Source organism: Triturus cristatus, chromosome 3_2 (assembly GCF_964204655.1).
Source record: "Triturus cristatus chromosome 3_2, aTriCri1.1, whole genome shotgun sequence".
NCBI classification, from domain to species: Eukaryota; Metazoa; Chordata; class Amphibia; order Caudata; family Salamandridae; genus Triturus; species Triturus cristatus.
Window position 1 is genome coordinate 492,859,342 of NC_140584.1, and position 24,833 is coordinate 492,884,174.

At 41.3% G+C, this 24,833-nt stretch overlaps 2 protein-coding genes across 4 annotated transcripts in view; one reads left to right on the plus strand and one right to left on the minus strand.

Moving 5' to 3' along the window:
• The window catches only part of ZNF143 (zinc finger protein 143), a 274,804-nt gene that overhangs the window by 247,135 nt on the left and 2,836 nt on the right, over positions 1-24,833 (plus strand). The window contains exons 13-15 of the mRNA XM_085648159.1: positions 539-651; positions 5,644-5,805; positions 18,434-18,580. Of these exons, the coding sequence (XP_085504285.1) occupies positions 539-651; positions 5,644-5,805; positions 18,434-18,580 (422 nt within the window). The remainder of the gene's footprint in view (positions 1-538; positions 652-5,643; positions 5,806-18,433; positions 18,581-24,833) is intronic.
• LOC146857603 (uncharacterized) overlaps positions 1-24,833 on the minus strand; it is a 426,280-nt gene that overhangs the window by 215,648 nt on the left and 185,799 nt on the right. The window lies entirely within an intron of this gene.

Sequence of the window (24,833 nt, forward strand, 5' to 3'; positions counted from 1 at the left end):
ACTCCTACAGGTAAGTAGCCATTTTGTTACTTGCTCCTAGATACCATGAGAAGCCGTCATAAGAGCATGTACCTACAGTCATGTCACAATCTATGCCTTGAATCTCGTCACAGTTTACAAAGTTGAAGGCTGTGAAATCAAGGCAGACCTGATTCCACCCTCAATTGTGCATTCCATTTGTGGATGCAAATGTCTTTTCCCACTTCTAGACTTACTTTAAGAGTAGAAGCATGTAGATTAAGTAAGAATTGATCTATTTAGTTTGTGTCTCAGCACATCCTAAACATAAAAAGGTTTTAAATACAGTCTGCAAAAGTATTATAATTATTCTGATTTCATGGCTCATAATATATATACCTTATACTTTTAGTTTTTATCAACTGATTATTTATTATATTTATTTAACTTTTGTAAGTCTCCCATGTTCATTGTCTTTAATGTTCACTCTTCTAATCTATTTAGGTTTAACTCATTTTTACAGTGTAAATGTTTCACCATATACTTGTTAACGCATTCTGTATATTTTTATTGGGTTCAGACGAAGATGGCCATCACATAGCTTATGTGACTAGTGTTGATGGGGATGACGGAATATCTTCAACAGGAATGAATCAACAAGTAACCCTACTATCCCAGGATGGAAGCCAACATGTAAGTATTTTACAAAGTAAGAAGGAAGATTGAATCTTTTTATTTAATATGCTGTGAAATTTTGCTTGCAGTTTTTTGCTGGACTGCATCTTTTCTGTTCCAATAGATGGTGTTGATACCATCCAGGAGCAAGAATAGGAAATTGTATGACTATTTAATTATTAGTAGGGAAACTGACACGGATGCATACCTGGGCCTCACATGTATCACTTGGCATCGTCTGCATGCCTTATCCCTCAGTCTCAAAGTTTTGCTAACAGATGGATAAAACCCTGGCGTAGTTCGTTTTTTTATTCAATTGTGTTTCACTGCAAGAGTATATATCTTTTAATTAACTCTTACTGCTCTCTCCTCAGTTGCTCTGTTCATCTAGCTTTTACAGAATGTAGCAATAGCAATCGATTGCTAGTCTTGCCGGAGCCCTCTGAACTCAGTGCCTGAGCTCCACTCATGGCTAAATGTATTGAAGTCACTGCAGACAGCTCATCTTGCCCATTACCAGCACCATCTTTGTGTACTAAACCCTTTCCTCAATGAGGGACAGCGAAGCCCCCTGTGCTGCAGGCAGAAAAATGCTTCAGCCTTGACTCTAGGCAGTAATCCAGACGCAAAAAGTCACTCATAGTGCAGAAAACAGAGTGGTAATACATGGCCCAGAAGCAGTTAAATGGTATGGAGAAGGGGGTACTCCCAGAATTGCAAGCCACACCACATACAAGGAAGATACTTGGTGGGGAGTGGATGTAGTATGTAAATCATTCTGGAGCTGTTCCTCTTCCTGTTGGAATCTAATGGTAGGGGACATGGGCAGCTCCTGTGCAAAGAAGGAAAGCGTAAAGTGAGCGCTGTGGTGAATTTAGCACTGGATGATCATGGTATTGGAATCAGTAGTAGTGACCTTTCCATGCATAAATATCCCAGAGCTCCCTGGTCCTTTGTCAGATGTGCTACAATAAAATATTTTCATTTGTTTTGCCTTCATGATAGTTCAGATTGTTTAGAGCAAGCCATGAGCTCTCCAGCGTATCCTCTGTTTTTATTCATTCTTCCACTGCCTTATCAGATCATCCATGTTTATGTCCAGTCCCAGTGAAATTGTCATCACAATGTACAGACAAACCCTAGATCTAGAAGGACAAAAGCTTGTTTTTAAGGAACAGATCTTCCTGTGTATGGTTGAAAAGAGAGAACCTCTGTTGCTGAAGAACCAAAGGAAGGAGCAGCGAGTGACACACCAAGAACTTAAAGTCAAACCCTTCTTAATTGAGGCAGGAAGTATCTTGAAAAGCTTAACTTTAAATGAGATTGGAAGTTGGTTGAGCTGAAGATGCAAAACAACTGAAACACTAATGAGTTTTTAGTTACATGGAGGTAGTTATGTGGAGGATGAAAGCCCTTCAACATGAAGGTTTGTGCTAGTGTCTGAGCAGGTGGTCTGAAGTGCCTTACAGAAGATCACTCAGCAGCAATTACACAAGTGATCAGGACCTGATCTATCCATCATCACATTAGTGATCTTACCCAGTTTATCAACAATCACAGATCATTGATTGACTTCTCGAGTATTTACTAAGTTACAAGATCAGCCATCTGGCCATAAATGATTCACCACCACCATGGTGATTGGTATTGAGAAAGAGACAAACATTTTCCAAAGGAGTATTTATACAGCTCAGAGGAGGAAATACTTGCTAACTGTGATTGCCTTTAAACACAGAGGGTACGTACATTCCTTGTCTTCCTCTTGATATGGTTGTAGCCTGGATGAAGAGTTTTCTTTTCTAAATTTAAATACCCCTATGAGTGGAAGTTATTTGACAATTTTTACTCTTTGACAAAAGATAGAAATGTGGCAATGAAATTCTGTGTACCTCCTTACACATGATATGACACCCAGGGAGGTTGTTGGGGGTGAAATATAGGAATGTTCAATTTCCTACAAGTGTGAGTACTGGCCACTCAACTAACCCTTACTAGTGAATAAGGTGAGATTATCTCTTTGAGGGATGTGGGAGAGAGGAGATACAACTAATGATTAATACTGAATGTATGATACTACAGTGAGTACACACTCACAGTGGCCTGCAACCCAGGCAACCCGTTGGTGTACAGATCGAGGATGTTTTTAAAATTTTCATTTACCAGAAGCCAGTGGCACAATTTCTGTATGGGTTTGTTATTACTGCCCTTTTAAACGCTATACAAGGCATGCAAGTCGCAATGAGTAACTTGTTAATTCTGTTTGCACAAGTGATATATGTGCCTGTAACACACATCTGCATCTTTGAGTTTCTTGTAAGAATGGTTTTATACATCATTGTTCCATAGTCCTCATTGCTCAATGGTACCTCCTCAATCTTCGCAGTTAACCTTCTCCTGTTCACTAGTATATTCTAATTAGCGAATTCTCAAATCCCTGATTACCTTTATTAATTTCTTCATTATTCCTGTCCATATTTGTATATCTATATTCCATTTCTCATCATGTTCACAATTATGACGTTTCTTCTGTTAAAAAATATTTGTCCAGATGAGTAGAATATTTACCTTTCTTATTACTTCTATTATAGAATGGCTGATGTGTTTACTGGCTTTTGCTTGTGGATGCTTTGCTTGAGAATAGACATAAGAACACCCACTCAAAAACCCACAACTTGTAGTAGATTTGCGCACATGGAAATTTCACCATAGTACTAGAATGTTCATCAGTTAATTGCATTAGTGAGAGCAAAATCGCCCCATACCTGATCATGATCAGCGCTACTCATGCTGCGGGGCACCTCCTGGATACAGTTTTTTCTAATCTTAATTCTTTGAAGGTACTTACCCCTCTTCCTATAATTCAGACGGATCATTCTCTGATCTCTGTGTCCGTATGCCCAGAAGGCCAGAATCAGCCATCCCACTCAGTCCTTAGTTTTAAATGTCCATGGCACAAGGTCGGTGTCCAAAAATGTCCATAATTTCTTAAGATATGGTGCCCATTGCTGGAACTCTGTGTGGAAATGCAAACCACAATGTCCAGGATTGACTCTGCTCTGCACTAGACACCTTTGTACCCGTTAGAACGGCCCGGAGCAGGAAAAAGCAGGCTGCCCCCTGGTTCACTGAATCTCTGATTTTGGCAAAAAAGAACTGTAAGAATCTGGAACATTCTTGAAGGCAATCATATGACTTTTCAAGAAAAGTATTGTATAGAGCTGCCATTAAGTCATACCACAAATTGATTAAGATATTCAAAGCTGAATACTTTGCCAACAAAATAAAGAATAGTAATAATCCTGCAAAAGTAATCTCTCTCCTTAACAGCCTAACTAAAGCTGCACTTGCTGTGGAGCATATGGAAGTTTCCAATGACCACGGTGAGAATTTGGCAAGATACTTCATCAAAAAAGTAGAAAACTTCAACTCTACCTTCGTCCCTAATATCACTGACTCCTGTCCAGTTAAACTGACTGGCATTATCTTTTTCCCTACCCCGATGGCCCTTTCAGAGTTATACACATTATGGAAGAAAGTTACATCTGGCTCACAGGGCTGACCCTCTCAGGCCAGACCTGCTTCTGAAACTTCAGGACTGCTTCTCTCCACTCTGTCTCAAACTGGTCAATCTTTCACTGACATCGGCATCTGTACCGAGTTCTTGTAAGCATGCTAAAGTTATCCCCCTCTTGAAAAAAACCACTTCGGACTCTTCCAAACAGTAAAAGGTCTACCCTATTTTTCTTCTGCCATTAGTTGCAAAGGTAACAGAGATCCCTGTTAATGCCATCTTAACCAACTTTTAAGAAAAAAATCACATTTTGGATATTTCCCAGAATGGTTTTAGGTCACTGCATAGTACTGAGTCGGCTCTTCTCGCGGTCACAGAGCAACTCCGCAGCGTTTAAGATAAAGGCAGTTCCTCTGTACTGATTCTGCTTGACCCAAGTACCTCTTTCGATACTGTATGTCACAACATCTTGCTCCAGCGCCTGCAAGACTTAGGGATAGGTGGTTCTACTCTAACTTGGTTCACCTCCTTTCTTGCCGATCGCTCCTTCCAGGTTGTGTCCCTGTCTTTTAGCTACAACTAGCACACTACACCACTGTGTCCCCCAGGGCTCCTACCTGAGCCCTACTTTATTTAACGTCTTCAGCCAGCCATTGGCTCAGGTTGTGAAAGCTCTGGAGTTCGCTTTAGTGACATAGGCTGATGACCAGCTTGTGTTGTCTTTTTCCAGCACCCCCTCATTGGATCTGGTCAATTTCCCAAAAGGTATGATGGCGGTCGCAGAATGGGGATGCCTGCTAACTGTTTGCAGCTGAATACGAACAAGTCCGAAATCCTGCTCGTAGGCAAGGACTTCCATGCCGGAGGCGACAACTGGTGGCTCTCTTCCCTTGGGACTCCCCCTTGTCCCAAGTCGGTGGTCAAGTATCTATGTGTCTGAGTGGATAGTGCCCTAACCTTCGAAGTATAGGCGAAAGGGGTGGCAGGCACCTGTTTTGCACTTCTAAGTGGGCTCAAACCCATTCTGGGCTTTTTTTGATCCCCACATTCATAAAGTCATCGTTCAGGCTGTTACCCTTTCCCGTCTGGACTACTGTAACATCTTTTACTTGGGAGCAGTAGTGATCCTGCGAGGCTACACTAAAAAAAAATTTTTTTTCACAGATTGGCAGCATTCTGCATTTTCCATTCTTTAAAACAGAATAGGTTTCGTTGCACGTCCTTATTCAGAAATGTATTGCCTAGATTCCATTAACCAATTAGATTGTTTTTTTTTACATGTTTCTGTACCCAGGTAACCGTATCAGAACCAGTTTACTTCTTCCTTACGTTAATTCTTGGATTAAATGCTCATCAGCAAGCAATAGTTTGGTGTACTTCTCTTTGATTTGTAACTTTAAATCGTGTCTGTTGTTTGAAATTATTTAGCATATTGCACACACAGGTCAACAATTTTGGAAAAAATGCCCTTTTATTTTCCCATTTTCGATTTGTTTCAGGTCAGCATATCTGAAGCAGACATGCATAATCTTGGCAATACTATTACTATGGTAACACAAGATGGCACAACCATTACGGTGCCTACCCACGATGCAGTCATCTCTTCTTCAGGAAACCACTCTGTAGCAATGGTTACGGCAGAGGACACAGAAGGACAACAGGTAAACTATTTCTCTTAACTCTGAGATTATCTGCAATAAAAGGTATTGTATGTTCACACATACAGCAGTGAATAAGCTAATGTGTCATTTAAAGATGGAGACAGGTAGTATGTGCACAGATGCAAATAGTGCATATTCAAGAATCATGTTTCTCCTTTTGTAATGTCTTATGATTAGGGGAATATCATGGCATGCTTGTGTTAACATTAGACTGCCCTATTTTCAGAGTTTATTTTTTGTGGATCTCAGTATTTTGTCTGTGTTTACCAAATCTTTTGAAATCATTGCTTATCTGTGTTTATCCAGCTACATAATCCCCAAAATTGACAAAAACTGTATTTTTCCAGTGATTACAAAGTATGTTATGTTTTTACAGTGATTGTTATAAAGCACATATTTATTTTAAAGGAGAAATCATGCATGGTATACAATGTTTTTCCTTTGTCAATATGTCCAATGGGCTTATGTTAGTCTGTTTTAAGCATGCAAAGTCTGTGTATTTTACTCTCACCTCATAACCATCTATCACACCTCATTTCCTCTCACACTTACTCTACCAGAACTGTCTGTTTAGAGGACCAGTAATGTAAAAGTAAGAGTGCTATATTCAGATGTTTAATAAACAAAGTCCTGGACACAGTTGGAGGTCATTCGCCTACTCCTCACTGAAGATTATGGTTTTGTAGAGCTGCTCAACTCTGCCAACAGCATAGTACCCACTAAAACCTTTAAAAAATTTAATTCCGCCAGATTAATTAGTACCCCTGCATTCTAAGGTGCCTGAATTGATGCTTTAAGGATGCTTAACACTGCTTTTCTGCACTCTTTGCCTGATTACATTAAGGTGGTGCTTCTGTTGTGTGGACATTCATAGCTACTAAGTGTCCCCATGGTAAATGTCTCGCTCTAAGTCAATCCTGACGTTTTAACAGACATCACATTGTATTCTGGGACTTGAAATTTGCTGTTAACATTGTAACTACGGGCTCAAAAACTCCAGCAGCAAAGTGCAGTTGGTAAAAAAAGGATTAGCCAAAGGTATAACAAATACCAATAGGACACCTTATAGCTATTTATGTTATTGGTAAATGGAAAATCTTGTGTCATGTTTTCACCACTATCCTATGTACATGATGACAGCATGATTTCACAGGTACTTGTCACTAAACCTTGCTTTGAATGTTTAAAGCCTGGGGTGTTTGGCAGTTGACTTGCTATCAATACTGAGTTGGTAGAAAAAGAGGCTGATGTATTAAAGATTTTACCCATTTAATGTTTGTGGGTCAATGTGATACTACATATTGCCCATTATTCTTTTGCCCAAGCCATTTCACGAAAGGACTGACCAGTGACAAAAGAATAAATATGATATTAATAATCTCAGATGCTCCAGAGTGTATAAAATTTTTAGATCAGACCGAAACCATGCTTCTAAACCATGCACCTTTAATCCAAACACACAAAACTGGAGGAAAGAAAGGAAGAAGAAATAGTATTTTAGTGACATTCCTAAATATCAAAACTCAAGCAAAATAATCTTAAACCAGTTTTTTTGCTACTACCTTGTGTAACAATGTTACATTGTGTTGCCCCTTATAAGAAAATAAAAAATTACTACTTTTCTCTCGCTTTCCTTTCTTTGAATGACATTTTAGTTTGTGATTGTGCAGATGTTAATCAGTGTTTATATGTTTAAACTGATGAGTGTGGTTTCCCTTTCGGTTGGGGTTTTATCAGTTATTGCAGGTTTAAACCTAAAACTGTATACCCAAGTTAACATGCACAACACTGCTTCGAACATTTCCTTGTGAGAGGTATAGCAGATGTATGTAAGAGGTGTATGTGTTAGACCCCTTGATTTTCATGGAAATGAGCTGCCAGGCTTGTGCAGCATGGCAGCACAGGTTTCTAATATTGTGCCTGTTCCTTTAAGACTAATTGGTAAACTTCAAAGCTTTGATCTCTCACCCAGCCTTTTATGTGCATAAACAGAATCAAGTATAGTGGAGTGCTTTTACCTTGCAGCCCTCATATTCGATCCCAGGAAGCATTGTAGCCAGCATGATCATGCTCATACTTGAATATCGATAGGGGGTTGACTGCTGCTGTTTTGTGCTCATCCCTTATGAATTGTACTATTCCAGTTTGTGAATGCAGAACTTAGCGCATTTTGCATAATTATGTATTTTAGTGAAAGGGAAAACATCTTAAAGAATTAACCTCTTGAGTGGTGACAGGGCCAGAGTGTCTCACCAAGGAGAGAATTAAGGTGCCCGTTTTTTTCAAAGACAATTTAAAACATAACACACAGAAAATAAAATTCATATATTGGGTACGGATATTTGTTGTTTAAAATATCTTCCTTTAGGACTCCCTTGCAATATGCTTTATGTATGTTTTTACATATCTTTTTTTTTTTTAATTCTTTTTTTAATTCCGCTTGATATAAAAAGAAAAAAAAAAAGAAAATTCACATAGTTTGAGCAATCATGGCAATCAAAACAGAGTATGAATTTGCTAACCCAAATGAGCTCAACAACGATAACAGAAAACAAACAGGTTTACTTATTAAACCAAGCCAAAAAAAGGCGCCCAAATCATTAAACCCCTCTCATGTCTCCTTTTCCCACTTTTTAAAAACACAGCTGATTCCAAATTATGAAGGGCGAGAATTCTTGCTCTCCAATTCAAAAAAATTGGAGGTGAGGGGTTAATCCATTCGGAAGTTATACACAAACGGATTAAAGACATTGCAATACAGAGAAGAGCAGATTCAAAAAATGGTCTATCTAGACATGGGTCCGTCACGCACCCCGTAATTACTAATTCAGAAGAAAGTACTACCTGAATGTTAAGTGATTTGTTAATAAACAGTTGGACATCATGAAGAAATGTATGTAATTTAACACATGAAAATAACATATGTACATCATTGGCTGCCGTCAAACCGCATCTAGGACAACCCTGAACACCACTCCCTCCCCATTTGGAGATTTTGGCTGGAGTAAAATAGTCGAACAGAGCCATATAACTTTGGGAGCGTAGGCTCCCAGAAATCAGTACAGAGTTAGACAGATCCAATGCATGAATAATATCTACACCTGACTTACCAAATTTACCTTCTAATTTTGCCTTCTGAGAGGAAAGATCGTCAGGAAGGCCTTTTAATAAGGTTTGATAGAGAGCACTTAAGCGGGCCTTCCTTAGAATTAGTTCCATTAGAATATTCTTAATTAGTGCGTATGGGGTGTTTATAGCAAGGCGATCTATATAACTGCGTAACTGCAAGTACTTAAAGAAATCACATGAAGCCAAAGCGTACTTATCTTTTAAAAATGCAAAGGAGGCCATCTTACCCTCATAAAGTAAATCTCCCAACGTAAGAATACCAAGAGATCCCCACCTAATTGTCACTGAGTCTTGAAAAATTGAAGGTAAGAGTCTAGCAGTGGCCAAAGGAGTGTAAAAATGTATTTTAGGAATAGACCATTTCCGACATACCTACCTCCAAACAGAGTGCATAGCTGCAATAACCTTAAATTTAGTTTTCTTATAGTAACTTGGTTCAAGAATCTTAAGAAGTGACCCCTTGGCCTCTTGTCCTAAACTAATCTCGAAAAAAGAAGGACTACATGATACAGGAAGTGAACCGCGTGAACCGAAAAGTGGGGGAGCCAAATGCTGAAGAAGGCAGCCCAATTATATAACAAAAGACTAGGGACTGACCATCCACCTCTATCCAATGGGAGAACCATCCATTTAGCAGCTCTGCGGGGCATACGGTAACTCCACATAAACCTATTGCAGCATCTTTCTGAGCTGCTAAGACTAGAATGAGAGAATTCAAGAGGGATCGTCCTAAAGATGTACAGAAATTTTGGCAAAATCAGCATCTTTAATACATTCCTTCTGCCAAATAAAGAAAGATGTAAATTGTCTAACCTTCGTAACGTAGAATTGGCGACATCTATAATAGGTAGAATGTTCATATCGGGTATTTGTTCTACTGTTGCCGAGATATTGACCCCCAAATACGTTGCAGTTTGTACAACCGGTATGTCCATGGATGTCATAGTTGATGATGGAATAATCTGGGTTTTCTGCACATTAAGTTTATAACCTGAAAGTCGCCCAAAAGAATGCGCAAGGGTCTTAATGGCCGAGAACGAAGAAGCCACATTTCTAGTTATAACTATGATATCGTCGGCATATGCTAGCGCCTTAAAATCAACCGCATTGGTCTTGACAGGCAAAATCTTACTAGAAAGCTCTAATTTATTTAAAAAGGGATCAATATAAAGAGCAAATAACAGGCGCGAACAGGGGCAACCCTGTCTTGTGCCCCTGTTTATCGCAAAGGGCCTTGAAAATGTCCCTGAGATTGACAAAAATGCTTGAGGGGCGATATAAAGTGATTGAAGGGCGTGAACAAAATTCGAAGAAAACCCCTTCCACAGAAGAACCCTCCACAAGAAATCCCAGGCAACCCTGTCGAACGCCTTTTCGGCGTCCAACAGGATTGCTCTGAGAGGAGAATAAGTAACTTGCGCCCAATCAAGAAGAGCAATAACGCGACGGACATGATCCGCCGTGTCCCTTCCGGGAATAAATCCATGTTGCCGGATAGAGACTAAAGGGGATATAACCAAAGCTAATCTAGCCGCAGGGATCTTTGAATAGATTTTACTGTCCGTATTTATTAATGAAATCGGTTGGAATGAGGCGGGATCCAGCTCGGGTTTATCCTTTTTTTTAAACAAAATAATTGATGTGTAACCCCAAAAGTCTGGAATAGTCCCGAGCTGGGCATTTCTAAGGATCGTTAAAAGGTCCTCCTGAATTTCTGACTGAAATGTACTATAGAATTCCAATGGGATAAGGTCGGGACCCGCTGCCTTCCCGCTAGCCAATGAATTCAATGCTAATTCCACTTCATCCCACTGGATTAGGGCGACAAGAACCATATTTTGGTGATCCGAGATTTTAGCTGTTTTGAGTCCCTCAATAAAAACAGCAAATTCGAGGTCTATTGTATAGGAGGTGACTTCCTCAGTGTATAAGGAACGATAAAATTCAGAAAAAACTGACAAGACCCCTTCAGAGGTCTCATGAATAACCCCCAGAGGATCCTGAATCCTAGTAATACGATTAGCTAAACCACGCTGCTGAAGCCGCTTGGCAAGGACCCGCCCAGATTTCTCACCAAACTCGAACATTGTCGAGCGATACTGCAAATATTTAGCCGCGAGATCCTGTCCAAAGAACTCCTGCACTGAGGCTTTGATTCGGGCTACCTGAGTCTGAATTAAAGTTATGTCCCCACCCTCCCCAATCGTACTCGTAAGTAAGATTTCAGCTCTACGTAGTTCATCGATCCGATCCTTAATTTGAGCCTGTATTTGTTTTTGCCGAAAAAAAGAGAAACTTTTGGTCTCCCCACGGATAGCAGCCTTGAATGAGTCCCAAACTATGTTATTGGTAGCCGAGCCTCTATTAATATTCAAAAATTCAATTACCCAAGGCCTCATATGGTCAAGATAGTTTGTATCTAACAACAATTTTCGCTCAAAAGTCCAAGGTCTTGGGGTTCTCAGACCAGCTGATATAGTGCATTTGATAACCAAAAGATTGTGGTCTGACAATATTCTAGGGAAAATAGCAATTGATGAAAAAAGTGCCAACTGATCCGACACAAAAAAATAATCCAGTCGGACCATTTTTTTATGGGGGGGCAGAGAAATAAGTAGAGCCGTCTTTATCTTTGCAATAATGGAACCATAAGTCAGTCATGAAATGTTCTTGGACAAGAGCTTGCAGAGCTCTATATACTCTAGGTTTTTGACCAAAATAGGTCTGCCCTCCAAATATATTAAAGTTAGCTGACAAATTAATATTAACGTCCCCGCAAAGACAAATAGGCTGAGGCCATAAGGCCAATTCAATATTTAGAAAGTCTAGTAGTTCAGGATCGTCCAAATTTGAGTTATACACAGTACAGACTGTCAGGGTTGAGCCATTAATCAAAAGCTGCACAATTGCCCACCGACCCCCTGCATCTTGACTACATCTTAAACATGATCCTGTCCCACGTTTCATTAAAATAGCCACCCCCCTTATCATGGAAGTCTGTCGGGAACATACTATCAGGTCGAACCCAGGAATTTTAAGACAGTCTCTATTGTTCCAAGGGACATGGGTTTCCTGCAAGCAAAGTACCTCTAAATGAAAAGCATGAATGACCTGTGCAAATAAAGCTCGCTTCTTCCCGTTGTTGAGACCACAAACATTCCATGAGGTGATAGAAATTTTATCCGTTACCATGAGGAAATCTAAAGAAAAACATCGCAAATTGAATTCGCTGATTTAAGCCAAGAATGTCAAGCTTATTTTTTATATGTGCCCTAAACCCACCCTCCCCACACCCCTGCTGGCCCCTCCTACCCCCCATGCCCAAACCTCCCCCCAAACAGGACAGGGATCGCAATCCCGGTGATGGAGAAGCCGGTATAAGCAAGGACCCCCCCCCAGGAGTTACTGCCAAAAAAACACCAAAGAAGCTAGAAAAAAACAAAATGAAGTGACATTGTAAGATTCGAAGTATCAGCCTTTACATTGTACACTCATTATAGCGTATCCAAATATGTTTTAGCCTGTATTTCAGAATTGAAAAATCTGGTGTGGCCTTGAAAAATAATTTTAAGTTTAGAAGGGGATAACAAAAAAACTTGTGTCCCCTTAGACTGAAAGGGGGCAATCAACTGGCGGAGCTGCCACCTCCGCTCTACTGTGGCTGGACAAAAGTCCGGCCTAACAAAAACTGACAACCCTTACCGGACCTTTGCCTATCAGGCCTGGCCAGATCGAAAAGCCTTTCTCTTGCCAGGAAACTATGCAGACATATTAAGATAGCACGCGGTCTGTTATCAGACTGCCCAGGATGCTGCTTTAGTTTAAAGGGAAAGCGATGGGCACGCTGGATCTCCAGCCGCCAGTCCCACTCCTTCACCTCTGGAAACGCTTCCGTAAATAAATCAATAACAAACTGGCGGATGTCTTGACCCTCCATGCCCTCGGGAACCCCCAAAATTCTTAAGTTATTTCTCCGTGCCCGATTTTCCATATCAATCAGTGTCCCTTGAATGTCAACCCTCTGTGACTGAATTGAATCAATGGTGGCTTTGTGAGTTACTAGGTCATCTTCAAGCGTAGAGATCCGAGATTCAGCTTCCGTAACCCTGGAAGCAATGTCCGTGCAAGTCTTAATTACTCTGCGCAAGGAGTTTTGGACCCTGCGACACGCCCCTTGCGCACGGGCACTCTCCTGTCGCGTCTCCTCACAATGGGCCATTATTATTTGGTAGATTGTAACTAATGAAATTTCCCCAGGAGTGGGACCAGATTTAGGTTCCAGAGGGTGAAGCACTGGATCTTGGGAGGTACCTTGGGAGGCTGACTGTGCGGAAAAGGAATAGTCCCATGCCAATGAACCAGTGTCTAACCCAGGATCTATAGGAGCCTTACGAACTGTGGAAGGACCACTAAGAGCACCTATGGAATTCAAAACATCGTTGGTTCGCCAGTCGCCAGTATCACTGCCCTCATCCCCTGTCCAATCCTTGTTATGTTATGTTATGTTATGTTATGTTAAAATGGCTTTTATAGAGCGCACGGCTACTCAAAAAGAGTGTCCCGGCGCTTTTATTTAGGGTAGGCTGCAGTATACTAACATAACACATTAAAAGAGAAAGTGTCACAGACAGAAAGAAAACAACGAGCAAAAAAAGACCTACTGGGTGAACAGCCAGGTTTTGAGGTCCTTTCTAAAAGCTAGTAAGCTGGTGGCTCCCCGAAGTGTAAGAGGCAGAGAGTTCCACAGCTGTGGCGCCAGTAGTCCAAAGGAGCGACCTCCCAAGCGCACTCTCTTCACTCGCGGGACGATCGCCAAAAACAGGGATTCTGATCTCAGAGAGCGAGCCGGTCGGTAGAAGGCAAGTCTCCTTTGGAGGTACTTTGCTCCCGTCGCATGGAGGGCCTTGTATGTCAGGGTCAAAGCCTTAAAGGCGATCCGCTTGCGGATTGGGAGCCAGTGCAGGGTCTGGAGCAAGCCCGCAGCACTAACGCGTCTATTCAATCCAAAAATCGCTCTCGCCGCAGCATTCTGCACAATTTGGAGCCGCTGTAGCAGGTACTCTGGCAGGCCCAGGTACAGAACGTTTGAATAATCTAGCCTAGAGCCTATCAGGGCCTGCACAGTCAGCTTCCTGTGCTCCTCCGATAAGAGGGGAAGAAACCTCCGTAACATCCTAAGGAGGCCGAAGCAAGTGCCCGACACCCCCAGGATCTGGGACTTCATAGTCAACCCCTTGTCCATCTTGACCCCCAAGTTCTTAGCCATTTGGGATGAACAAGTTGGGGGGAACATATTGGTAGGCCACCAAGCCTGCCAGTCTGGCTCTGTGTCACACCCAAAGAATCCAACGTCTTCACCTGAGGAGCCAGTATGCTCAGAAAGTGAAAACAAATTATCGGCATCTGTATCACCATCAACAACTGGAGGAGGGATAGAGGGTTGCGCCAAAACTGTGTGGAAAACATGGGGGTCAACCATTTGCGAACTGGGCACTAGGGCTGAAGGAACTACATCTCCCAGCATCCCCTGTGATTGTAGTTCCTGACCTAAACCCTGAATGGCCTCTAGACAGGGAGCTGACGCTGCCAAAGTGCCAACCGATAAATCCACTCCACCAAGGAGAGCCGTAGGTAAAGATGAAACCCTACAGCGCTCCCAGACAACACAGCTGGGGAGGGAGAAACAACATCCACAGCCAGAACGCCAACTGCAAGAGGAGCAGAAAGAGAAACTGGAAATCCCTCAGCAGCAGGACTCAGAATCCGCCCGCTGACTGAGCTACCCCGCGGCTCGAACATCGCCGGAACCGGGGCTGGAGGCTTAGAGGCTCTATTTGTCGAGATGGTGACTGCCTGAGTCCCTCCAACAGCAGGAACCGATACCGAAGGTGAACGACGAGCCGGAGCCGCCGTCTGTGCTCCTGCTGCGAACCTTGCAGCGCCCCGGGCTGGGCCCCGCGTGTGACCCTTTGGTGGCATCCCGGCTGATAGCCCAGGCCGGATTGACTGGAACCCCCGCACTGGAAAATTTGCGGGTGGGCTTGTAGCAAAAATGCGGCAGACCGGGGTCCGGTATTGAAGATTGCGGCGTAAACACCAGAGCCGCCACAGCAACATTCGTCAGGTATGGACCGCAGTGCACAGATAGGCAGCTCCTACTGGGGGGGGGGGGGGAGAGGACGCTAGCACCGGCTTACTCGGCCATGGAAGTGGCCGCCATCTTGCCCCACTATATTTTTACATATCTAACAGGTTTTTTTAATAAATATAAATTCTAATGGGTCTGGGATGTTGTTTTTCTCTGGATATGCTCCTGATATATGATGTATAAGAAGTTGGGAGAGTGCCATTTGTTTAATTTATTTCAGGTGTGGGTGTCACATTAGTGATCCCGGTGTCGGCCGGGCTGCTTTTTATAAACCTATATCCTGTTTGGGGTTTTCTGATTAACACATAGGATACTGTGATATGACATTGTACCCCATATGGCACAACAACAGTTTGCCCTGGCATAACAGAGGTTTAATATTCCTGTTGACTTTAAGCTTTAAAATCCAGTTTCTGTAGAGTTCCTTTACTTTTATCTCTTGCATTAGGACTTGATAGATAATCATACCGGAACAGTTTCCTTGTTTCAGGTGTGCAGAAAGTGTTCTTAGATATTGTGTATTGATTATGAGTTCCTATCTGTTTGTCTGCTTGAAAATACTTTTACTAAGCTTTTTTGTTTTGTGTTGAGATTTGGTTAGCTCTATTGCATGGCATACTTCACCTTTTCTGCTTGTTACTGGTGAGAGAGGAAAACCGGTCTCAATCTCTGCCACGTGGGTCTAGCGAAATATGTTTAAACTACTTAAAATGCCAGTAGGCTGTGCAGAGTAAACCTGTTTGAAGTCTTAACCTTTAAAGATGTGCATATGTGGGACATGGAGATGGTCTGGACACTTCCTAAATTCCAGGTACTGTTTCTTGCCAGGCAGTTGACTTGCCTCCATCTTTGCCACAAGCCCCACTCAAAAGTATATTCATGATTACACTAGACCACACTAGACTGCAATACAATATACTATTGACATTGATATTCATTGTTTAATTTTATATTTGCAGTTCATATTATTGTCTGTATTTCCCATCCTGGCTTCCACTTTCATCAACATGTTGTGAGTTTCTCCTTCACATTTTCCCTGTCTCTATACAGAGTTTTTTGCGTCATTGTGGGTACATTTCTACTTGTTTTTGTTTTTTATAAATACTTTCTCAGTTTTAATGTAAAAGCTAACTTCAGTTTCCACATATGCTATTATATTTACTAATATTGCTGAAGTTTCTTGCTATTTGGAATCCATTTTCTCTTTTATTTTTGAACGACTCTCTAGTGAACAGACTTGTGTACCAGTATTTGAACTATACTCCAAACAAAAGGAGAGTCACTCCAACTGGCCCAAAGGGACAGGGTAGTTTACAACTAAACGAAAAGTGATTTTCCCTTTTGTGCTTTGTTTGTGTCTTTAGGCTTTCTTTAGACACATTACCATCATAGATGAAGGAGTACACACCTTGTGTCATATGCAACAATATTGAAAAACAATTTAAAAAAACAATATTCAAAAACCACAGTCTCTGTCTTGCTATCCATTCAAGGACGATCATTTATTTTGTAATTAGAATATATACAAGAATGGTTCACACCACGTTCATCAGGACATGTATATTTGAAAATCAAAAGCCTATAGGAGACAGAGTAGAATGAATTACTAAATGATATTATTATCTAACGGCAACATTGAATTGTTATGTATAAACTCATAAGTGAATACAACCACCTTCCTTAAGGGAAAATGTAATCTGAAATTAATGTTGCTATACACAAGAAAAAGGGGGTGCAAAGTGTATAATAATGCTGATTGTACACTTGGGAATTGTATATTATGTTGTTAGATTACTATGAACATATGCTTCCCTGTCTCCCATAGTCTTTTGTTTTAAAATATATGTCATGATGAAGGTGGTGTAAACCATTCTGACTTCCACTGAAATGCTGCGTCAACAGATTTATTGTATTGTAGCAAAAGTAAAATAACTTATGTATTTGAATATTGTGTATTTGTGTGAGATCCATTTTAAAGTTTGTATTTCTTTATGTGATCTATATATATTTTAATTGCAAAATAAATGACAATCCTTGAAAGGATAGCGTGACAGAGACTGTGTTTTTTAAATATTTTTTTTTAATGTTTTGAATATTGTTGTATATGACCCTCTATATGTACTCTTTCAAATATGAGGGAGATGTGTCTAAAGGGGGTGTAAAGACACGAGCAAAGCACAAAAGAGAAAATACATTTTTGTTTAGCATTAGAACTATAAACATTCTGTTCAGTTCTGCATGTACCGTGGCATCATCCATAATATACTGCACACCTGATCTACATCCATCTTGCTTGTCTGTGGCTCACATGTATCCGTTGTTGACAAATTTACACCACACCCTGCTGCCTACACGTCCTTGCAGAGACTATCACATTCCTGCTATGTATGCAACTAATTTAAATCTTATTTGTCATGATCTCATTCCCTCACTCCACTTACCATGTTAGTCCTAGACTATTATTTGAGAAGAAAATATATATCTTTATCTGTTTGAAGTTCGAATGTTTAAGAATAAAAAATATTGGAAACTGAAGTACAGCTGCAGGTGAGATGACAACAGTGCAGGTGAGATGTATTTACCAAATATGAAGACTTATTAATTGTATATTTGGTACCTTTCTAATAGTGAATAGTTCCTGGAGGGCCCTTGGACCTTCAAACCCAGTGGGGGGAGTTGTGTGCCACCTCCTAGGTACAGGCCCAAAGGCGTTTCCTCATTTGCATGGGGCCATGTCACAATACGTATGGGGGAATGCCCCTTTCACAGTGTAGAGGTGCAAATGGTAATCCTGTGACATGCCTATTGCAGAAGGGCCACACAAGCATCTGCAGCTCTTTCTGCAACACACAAATGATCCAGAAGAGCAAAGAGGCTGATGGTAAAGCTCACTCGAACTTGTTCCAAGACTATATCAGGTATCTATGTTTTAGGGAAGCAGAAATCATTTGGATTATTGGGGAGGAATGCAAGACAGCAGTTGCTATTTTATTTTAGACTAATTGAAGAGTAAAAGTGACTTGGGAGTCCTTAAACAAAATAACAATGTGTAAGCCTACACTTTTCACAAATTTGTGTTCTCCACTTCAGCGTTGTGCATGTCAGAGCATTTCAAACTTTGCTTTCATTGTGTATGATACAGTTGAAACCCCTCAGTGAATATCATTTCTGTTGTGGGTTGCGGATCATACACAGTTCTATATTTAATGCATTTTGCATCACTGGTGTTTACCTGATTTAAATAAATGTATTCTTTTCAAAGAGTACCAAGAAAACAATGCTAAAATTGAACATTTGAAAAGAAGGGGCAATAGAGAGATTTTTTTATTTGGTTATATTTTGTTTTTAAAGGTTGCCATAGTTACTCAAGATTTGTCATCATTCCATACTGCTTCATCAGAAATTGGGCATCAGCATCACACGCATCACCTACTAACCTCAGAAAATAGACCTGTCACATTACTGGCTACATCAAATGGAACTCAGATTGCAGTACAGGTAATGGTAGCAATGTGTAAACGAAAATCCTAACTGTGTATTGGTGAACTAAATTCAACAAGTAGTTTGGCTTATGTCGTGTATGGCAGAACCAGAAAGCATCACTCTGCAGCCATCTCTTAGTGAGAAGGGATAGGCATAGTGTTAACAATTTCACTGTAGAATTTGGGCGAAGTGGGCAAAATTCATACTTCGGCGGTTTGCAGTTTTCCATCTACTGCTTCAGGACATACATACACAGTCTTCTAGATAGAATCATTTTAAATCTTGGGACTGTGGAGCAGGATATTAAGTGGGACAGACGTAGGGCGGATCCCATAAGCATTTATGGGGTTCTTACTGCAGTATAGACGTATCAGTCTATAAATTGCGCAGTGCATGAATGGATCTCACAAAGTTGGCTTTATATTCGTTTTGGAAAACAAGGCAGGAATAAAGGTTTTTCCGGAGGATCTGCTGTGACACATTCAGGATTTAGGGACTCAAGTAAGGAAAGATGTAGTTACTTTTCTGTATGTTATACACCTGAAAATAATAGCACAATGTATAAATGTATGAGAAGTGTATGCAACTGATGCAAGAGGGAGGTAGATAGAATAATACTGTATGAGAGTCTCATTTTGTATCATGTATCTGATGGGCTGGCATGCGGACCAGACAGAATGTGGAATCATCTTTGCGACCTCAATAGTGACACTAGCTCTGATCACTTGTGGCCTGAAAGCAGAGACCTCCCCAACCTCACCCCCCAAGCCATGGGTAAAATGAATGTTGCGGATTTCTAGATTAAGAGTTGTAAAAGAATAGTAGGAGCATGAATAAAGCTCTTGGATGGGAGGGTAGTATGCAGGGGTTACTCAGAAAAACATATTTGGCATACACAGGTCTGCCTCTTTTCTCTCTCTTTTTTACTTTTGATTTCTTGGGCCCTATGTGATTTCTTCAGCTCTTTTAGATTTGCACAGGATTAATATGTTCAAACAGGACCTACAATATTTTCATACATATGTTATGACAAATACATTTTATTTTTGTGTGGTTTGTAAACCAGATATCATGTAGGTATTGTGACAAATGTTTTCCCCTACAAAAGTACAAAAAAAGTTCCTGAACAAAATGTTTTCTCCCCAAAAAGCTTTTAATTAACTTTTATTTAAAAAGTGTTTTACAAAAAATAGTTTTTAGGTGAATTTATCTACTAGTTGTGAATTTTTTTGCAGTTTTTCTCCCCCAAATCTAGATGCAGCAGAGGTTTACAACCTAGTATTTTTCCATTTTGCAAATGTGATGAAGTTTATGAAAATTGCGAAGTTTACATTTTTTTTTATAAATTAGCTTAGTATAAACAAAACGTTTTCATGCCCCTATTAGTGATGCCTTGGGCACAGTGTATGTATATGTTGCACAGTATCAGAAAGTTTCCACCTTTCCCACTGATTGGGGGAAATACCTGCTTTACCACCAATAAATAGTTGGCCTTAATGTGTCATTTTGCCTCGTAAATCTAATGTTATTATGGAAGTTGATGGAAAGACCCCATGAGGCATGGCCATGTTTCATGCTTTTCCTTTGGGGATTTTTTTATTTTGTAAATAATTTTATTATTTTCAAAGCATCCAATAGTCATAAACATTTGTTTTCATACATTTCAGTTTTGTTACATCAGGTAAATGAATACAGAACGATTAATGGCGATTCAGTCACTCACGTCAAGCGTATACCCACCATGGATTGTCATCTCCATCTCTGTAGTCGGAGAGACACACAAGTCCCCTCAATATGTGTTCCATTCGCTCCATTTATTTATCCCACTTCCTAGGACATCCTCTAGATTTGAACACCTCCTTTTCCGCAATCATGCTTTTGTCTAGTTTGTTTGCCCAATTCCTTGTCGATGGTCCCTCTGCCACCTCATTGCTATTGCACGTTTCACTAATGTATAACCCAAAGTAGCCAGTTGTTGTTCCACTTCGGTAAGGTTAGTCGCCTCCCATATATTAAGGAGCCCCAGTGGTGGTGTGAGGTCTATCTGTTTCCCCAGTGCATCCTGTATATGTTTTGTTGCCTTTTCCCCTATAAGTTGTATTAATGGACAGTCAGTCCCATATAGTATAGGAAAAGGTTGCCTCTTGGTGACAACCACAGAGACCTATTGCATCCTGTCTCGTCCCCATTTTAGCTAGCGTGACCCCGGTGGGATAAGTTGTATGTAAGATTTTTTATTGGATTAGACGGAGATGAAGAGGGATGGCTGCTTCCTTTGGGGACATCAGTGCTGTTTACCAGTCATCATCTTCAATATGCCCTATGTCAGCTTGCCACCTGTCTCGGAGAGTACGAAACGGGTGTGGTAAATTATTACACTGCTTCCGATATGTTAGTGATATGGCTTTGCTTAACATTGGTTCAGAAAGCAACCAATCCTCTAAAGGGGATGAAAATAGTGAAAGGCCTCCCCTGGAGCTAGTTCATATTTCTCCCTTAACTCCTTAAATGTGAGAATTTTGCCCTTTTTCACTAGATGACCTATAGTGGAGATTCCAATAGTGTCCCATTTATCAAACCCAGGTTGCTTACATAAAAGTCCTAGTTTTTGAGTGGACCATAGTGGTGTGGCCTGGGTCAGTACATCTGACCAGCCAAGTCGTCTAGTAACCTGGCGCCAGACTTAAACCGTTGGGCCCAGATACCGCCCTTTCCGGACTTTCGTATATAGGGCTCCGAGGCACCCTTCCCTTCCCATCTGATATCTGTCTAACAAGTATACAGGGTCTATCGGGGAGCGATATATCCAGTGATTCGCTACCACTAATTGTGAGGCCCAATAGTAGAGTCGTATATCTGGGAGTGCAATCCCACCATCATACCACCCCTTCGTCAATTTATGTAATGCTATCCGAGGCGCACCTCCATCTCTCTGTAACATTCTGACCTCACTTTCTATGTGTCTAAAGTAGGAGTCGGGGACCCTAAAGGGGCAGTTTTGAAGGATGTATAGAAAACGAGGGAGAGCCAGCATCTTAAATAGGGCTGTCCGACCCAGCAAAGAAAGGGGCAGGGATCTCCATCATTGCGCAATCTCTCCAAGGGGACTGCTACATTTTTGTCAAGGAAGAGCTGAGGATCTGGGTTTATGAAGATTCCTAGGTAGCGGAATCCATCGAGGGCTATCTCCACCGCGCAGCCCGGGGGGAGTTTTGGAATTGGCCCCTGAAGAACAAATAGTACCGATTTGGGCCAGTTAATTGAATAACCAGAATATTTGCCAAAATCCGTGAAAATATTTAAAATTATATGCAGTGACTTATAAGGGGACGCTAGATCTAACAGGATATCATCAGCATATAACGATATCCTATCTTCTTGTCCCTCCGCCCATGTCAGCCCTCTAATCAGTGGGTCGCCAGCGGTTCCAACATTAAGGAGAAAATCAAGTGGGACAGGGGACAGCTCTGTCTGGTACCCCTTCCTAGCGTAAATGTTCTGGACATGCGGTTGTTAACCCTGACCTGGCCCCTCAAATCCTTATACAGCAGTTTAATCCAGCCCATAACTTTTCGGCCGAATCCTGGGCGCTCAAGCACTGCAAAGAGATATGGCCATTCTATAGAGTCGAATGCCATTGTGGCGTCTAGGGATAACACCACTACATCTTCCTCCATGAATTGTTGACAACCCAGGACATTGTGAAGGTGGCGGATGTTCAGTGCCGTGTTCCTTCCTGGTTCAAAGCCAGATTGGTCTGAATGGACCAAAGATGAGATTATGGAGACCAGGCATGTTGCCAGGAGTTTTACAAGGATTTTTGCCTCTACGTTGGTCTATAAGAACGGCAACAATCAGCGGGTTTTCCAGGCTTACGAATAACTACAATTGAAGCCAAACGTTGGTCTTCTGGCAAGACCCCTTTTTCATAACTCTCATTATACATTTCCCTTAGGTGGGGCGTGACATGTGAAGCCATTGTTTTGAGAAATTCAATAGAGACCCCATTGGGTCCCATCGCCTTCCCTGACTGAATACTATTTATTGCCTTTCTATATTTCATCATCTGTGAGATTCTCCTCCATTGCGTCCCTTTCTGCATCAGACAGGGTGGGCATATGCATATCCGTCAGCAATTGGCGGGAGTCCTCTGCTGTATATTCTGTCGAGGAGGTATAGACCTTCTCCAGGTGATCTGCAAATGCCTCTGCAATTTCTTGCAGGTCTGAGATTTGCGTTGCATTGCTAAGGGTCAATTTGGGTACCCAGCATTCCCCCTGTTCTCTTTTTTCCAGCCAGGCAAGCATTTTCCCCGCCCTGCCTCCCATTTCATACGGCCTATGCTGTGTGTGAAGTAGTCTGGCCCGCATCTGCTTTCCGGACAGGGTTCTATATTCTAGTTGCTTAATAGTTAGTTGGTGCGTGGCGGCTTCACTAGGCGACTGGGTATTTTCCACCTCAAGCTGCTGGAGTTCACTTTCAAGTTGTAGTAGTTGCTGTTGTTGTTTTTTAATGTATCCCACTTTGAGCGCCAGTGCCTGCCCTTTCAGCACCGCCTTGAAGGCCTCCCATATAATCTGTGCTGAGCCCACTGAGCTGACGTATTCGTTAAAATAGTGTTCGGTCTGAGTGAGTAGGTTCTCTTTGATATCCAGAATCTTAAGCAACCAGGGGTTAAGGACTATTGTGTTATGTTGTCCCTTATTGTAGTATGTGAGCTCTACCCATACCGGAGAATGATCCATGATGCCTCGTGATAGGCAAAGCGGGTTTTGAAAGTTTCCGATGTCCGCCAAGTGTGGCAGGAAATAGTCTATACGGGACATGCTTTTATCTGCATTTGAATAAAAAGTATAATGGGTCAAGTCCGGCTGTAGAGAGCGCCACACTTCTGTTAGACCCATGGCGTTCGTGAACTCTAATATATTGGTTCTGGGGCGTGTCTGGGGGCACCATGGTTGTCTGTCTATCTGGTCATCCATGGTCATATCAAAGTCCCCACCCAGAACTAGGGTTCCAATGGGGAGATCCACTATGATTTTCCCTAGGTCTATAAGCACCTCTTTTCCCAGCCCTGGTGGAAGGTACACCGTGACTATGTTCAGCGCTTTCCTTTCCCAACTTGCCTTTTGAGATTAATAAATGTACTGACCCCTTCTGAACCCTACCAAAGGGAAGGTTTGCTTAGCCCATGTCTCCTGCAGACAGATAATATCATGAGAGCAAACATGAGCTAGTGTACTCAGGTGTTGCCTGATTTCAGGGTGCCACTGATGATCCTAGAACAGAGTAATATTGAATTGCGGACGGAGTGGTAGGTTTATCTTGGCCAATTCTTTGTTTAGGTATTCTAAGGAGTGATGCATTAAGGCATGTGCAGCCATGACCAATGGTGTCTAGGTCCCAGCTTGAGGTTACAATCATACTTATTTGAGAGTCTGTTACCTTTAATGATACTAAGTTTCACTGGGTCTTTTGCATTGAACAAATGGAGGTATCCAAACCATTATTCTGATTCCCCATTTTACAAAATAAATTCACATTCCTGAACAGTGGATTCCCTGAGTTCTCCATTTCTTGGGGATTTAAATGCTCCCAAGACTATATCCCAAAAAGACTTTTCCAGTTCACATCTAAGTCCATTTTGCGGCAAAATAATGCACTTACTTAAGTAGCATTTGTAAAGTTCTACATTATTTCTGCTATGGGCTGGTCGTTCTCTCACTGCCTCATATTTAAATCTGCTTCTCACATTTGATTGACTACTGGTCTTCATCTTTTACCTGAAGCTTGCCGTAATAGAAAGTGGACTACAATGTTGCCTGCCATTTTGAGAGTGTTTGCATTTATTCTGTTTCTACCATATTACATTCTTTGTTAAATGTTTCCCATGTTCGTATTGTTTAAGCCATATGAAATGGGTTATTTTTAACACTTTTGTAAATGTTATAAAGTTATCAAACTTGAAATAGAACTATGGTCCATCTTGGAACTTTTAAACTATAGTATTAAGTAGGCCCTGATTTAGACTTGGGCAAACAAGTTACTCCATCACAAATGTGACGACTATCCTGTCCGCCTTATTACAAGTGCATTATGGCACTTATAATAAGGCAGATGGGATATCTGTCACGTTTGTGACTGCGTTACCTATCTGCCAAACTCTAAATGAGGCTCTTTACATTTTTTGAAAACCGAACAGCTTGGGCGACATTGCAAAACAATTAAAATCCATTCTGACCAAGAAGGTGTTGAAAAAACTATTGTG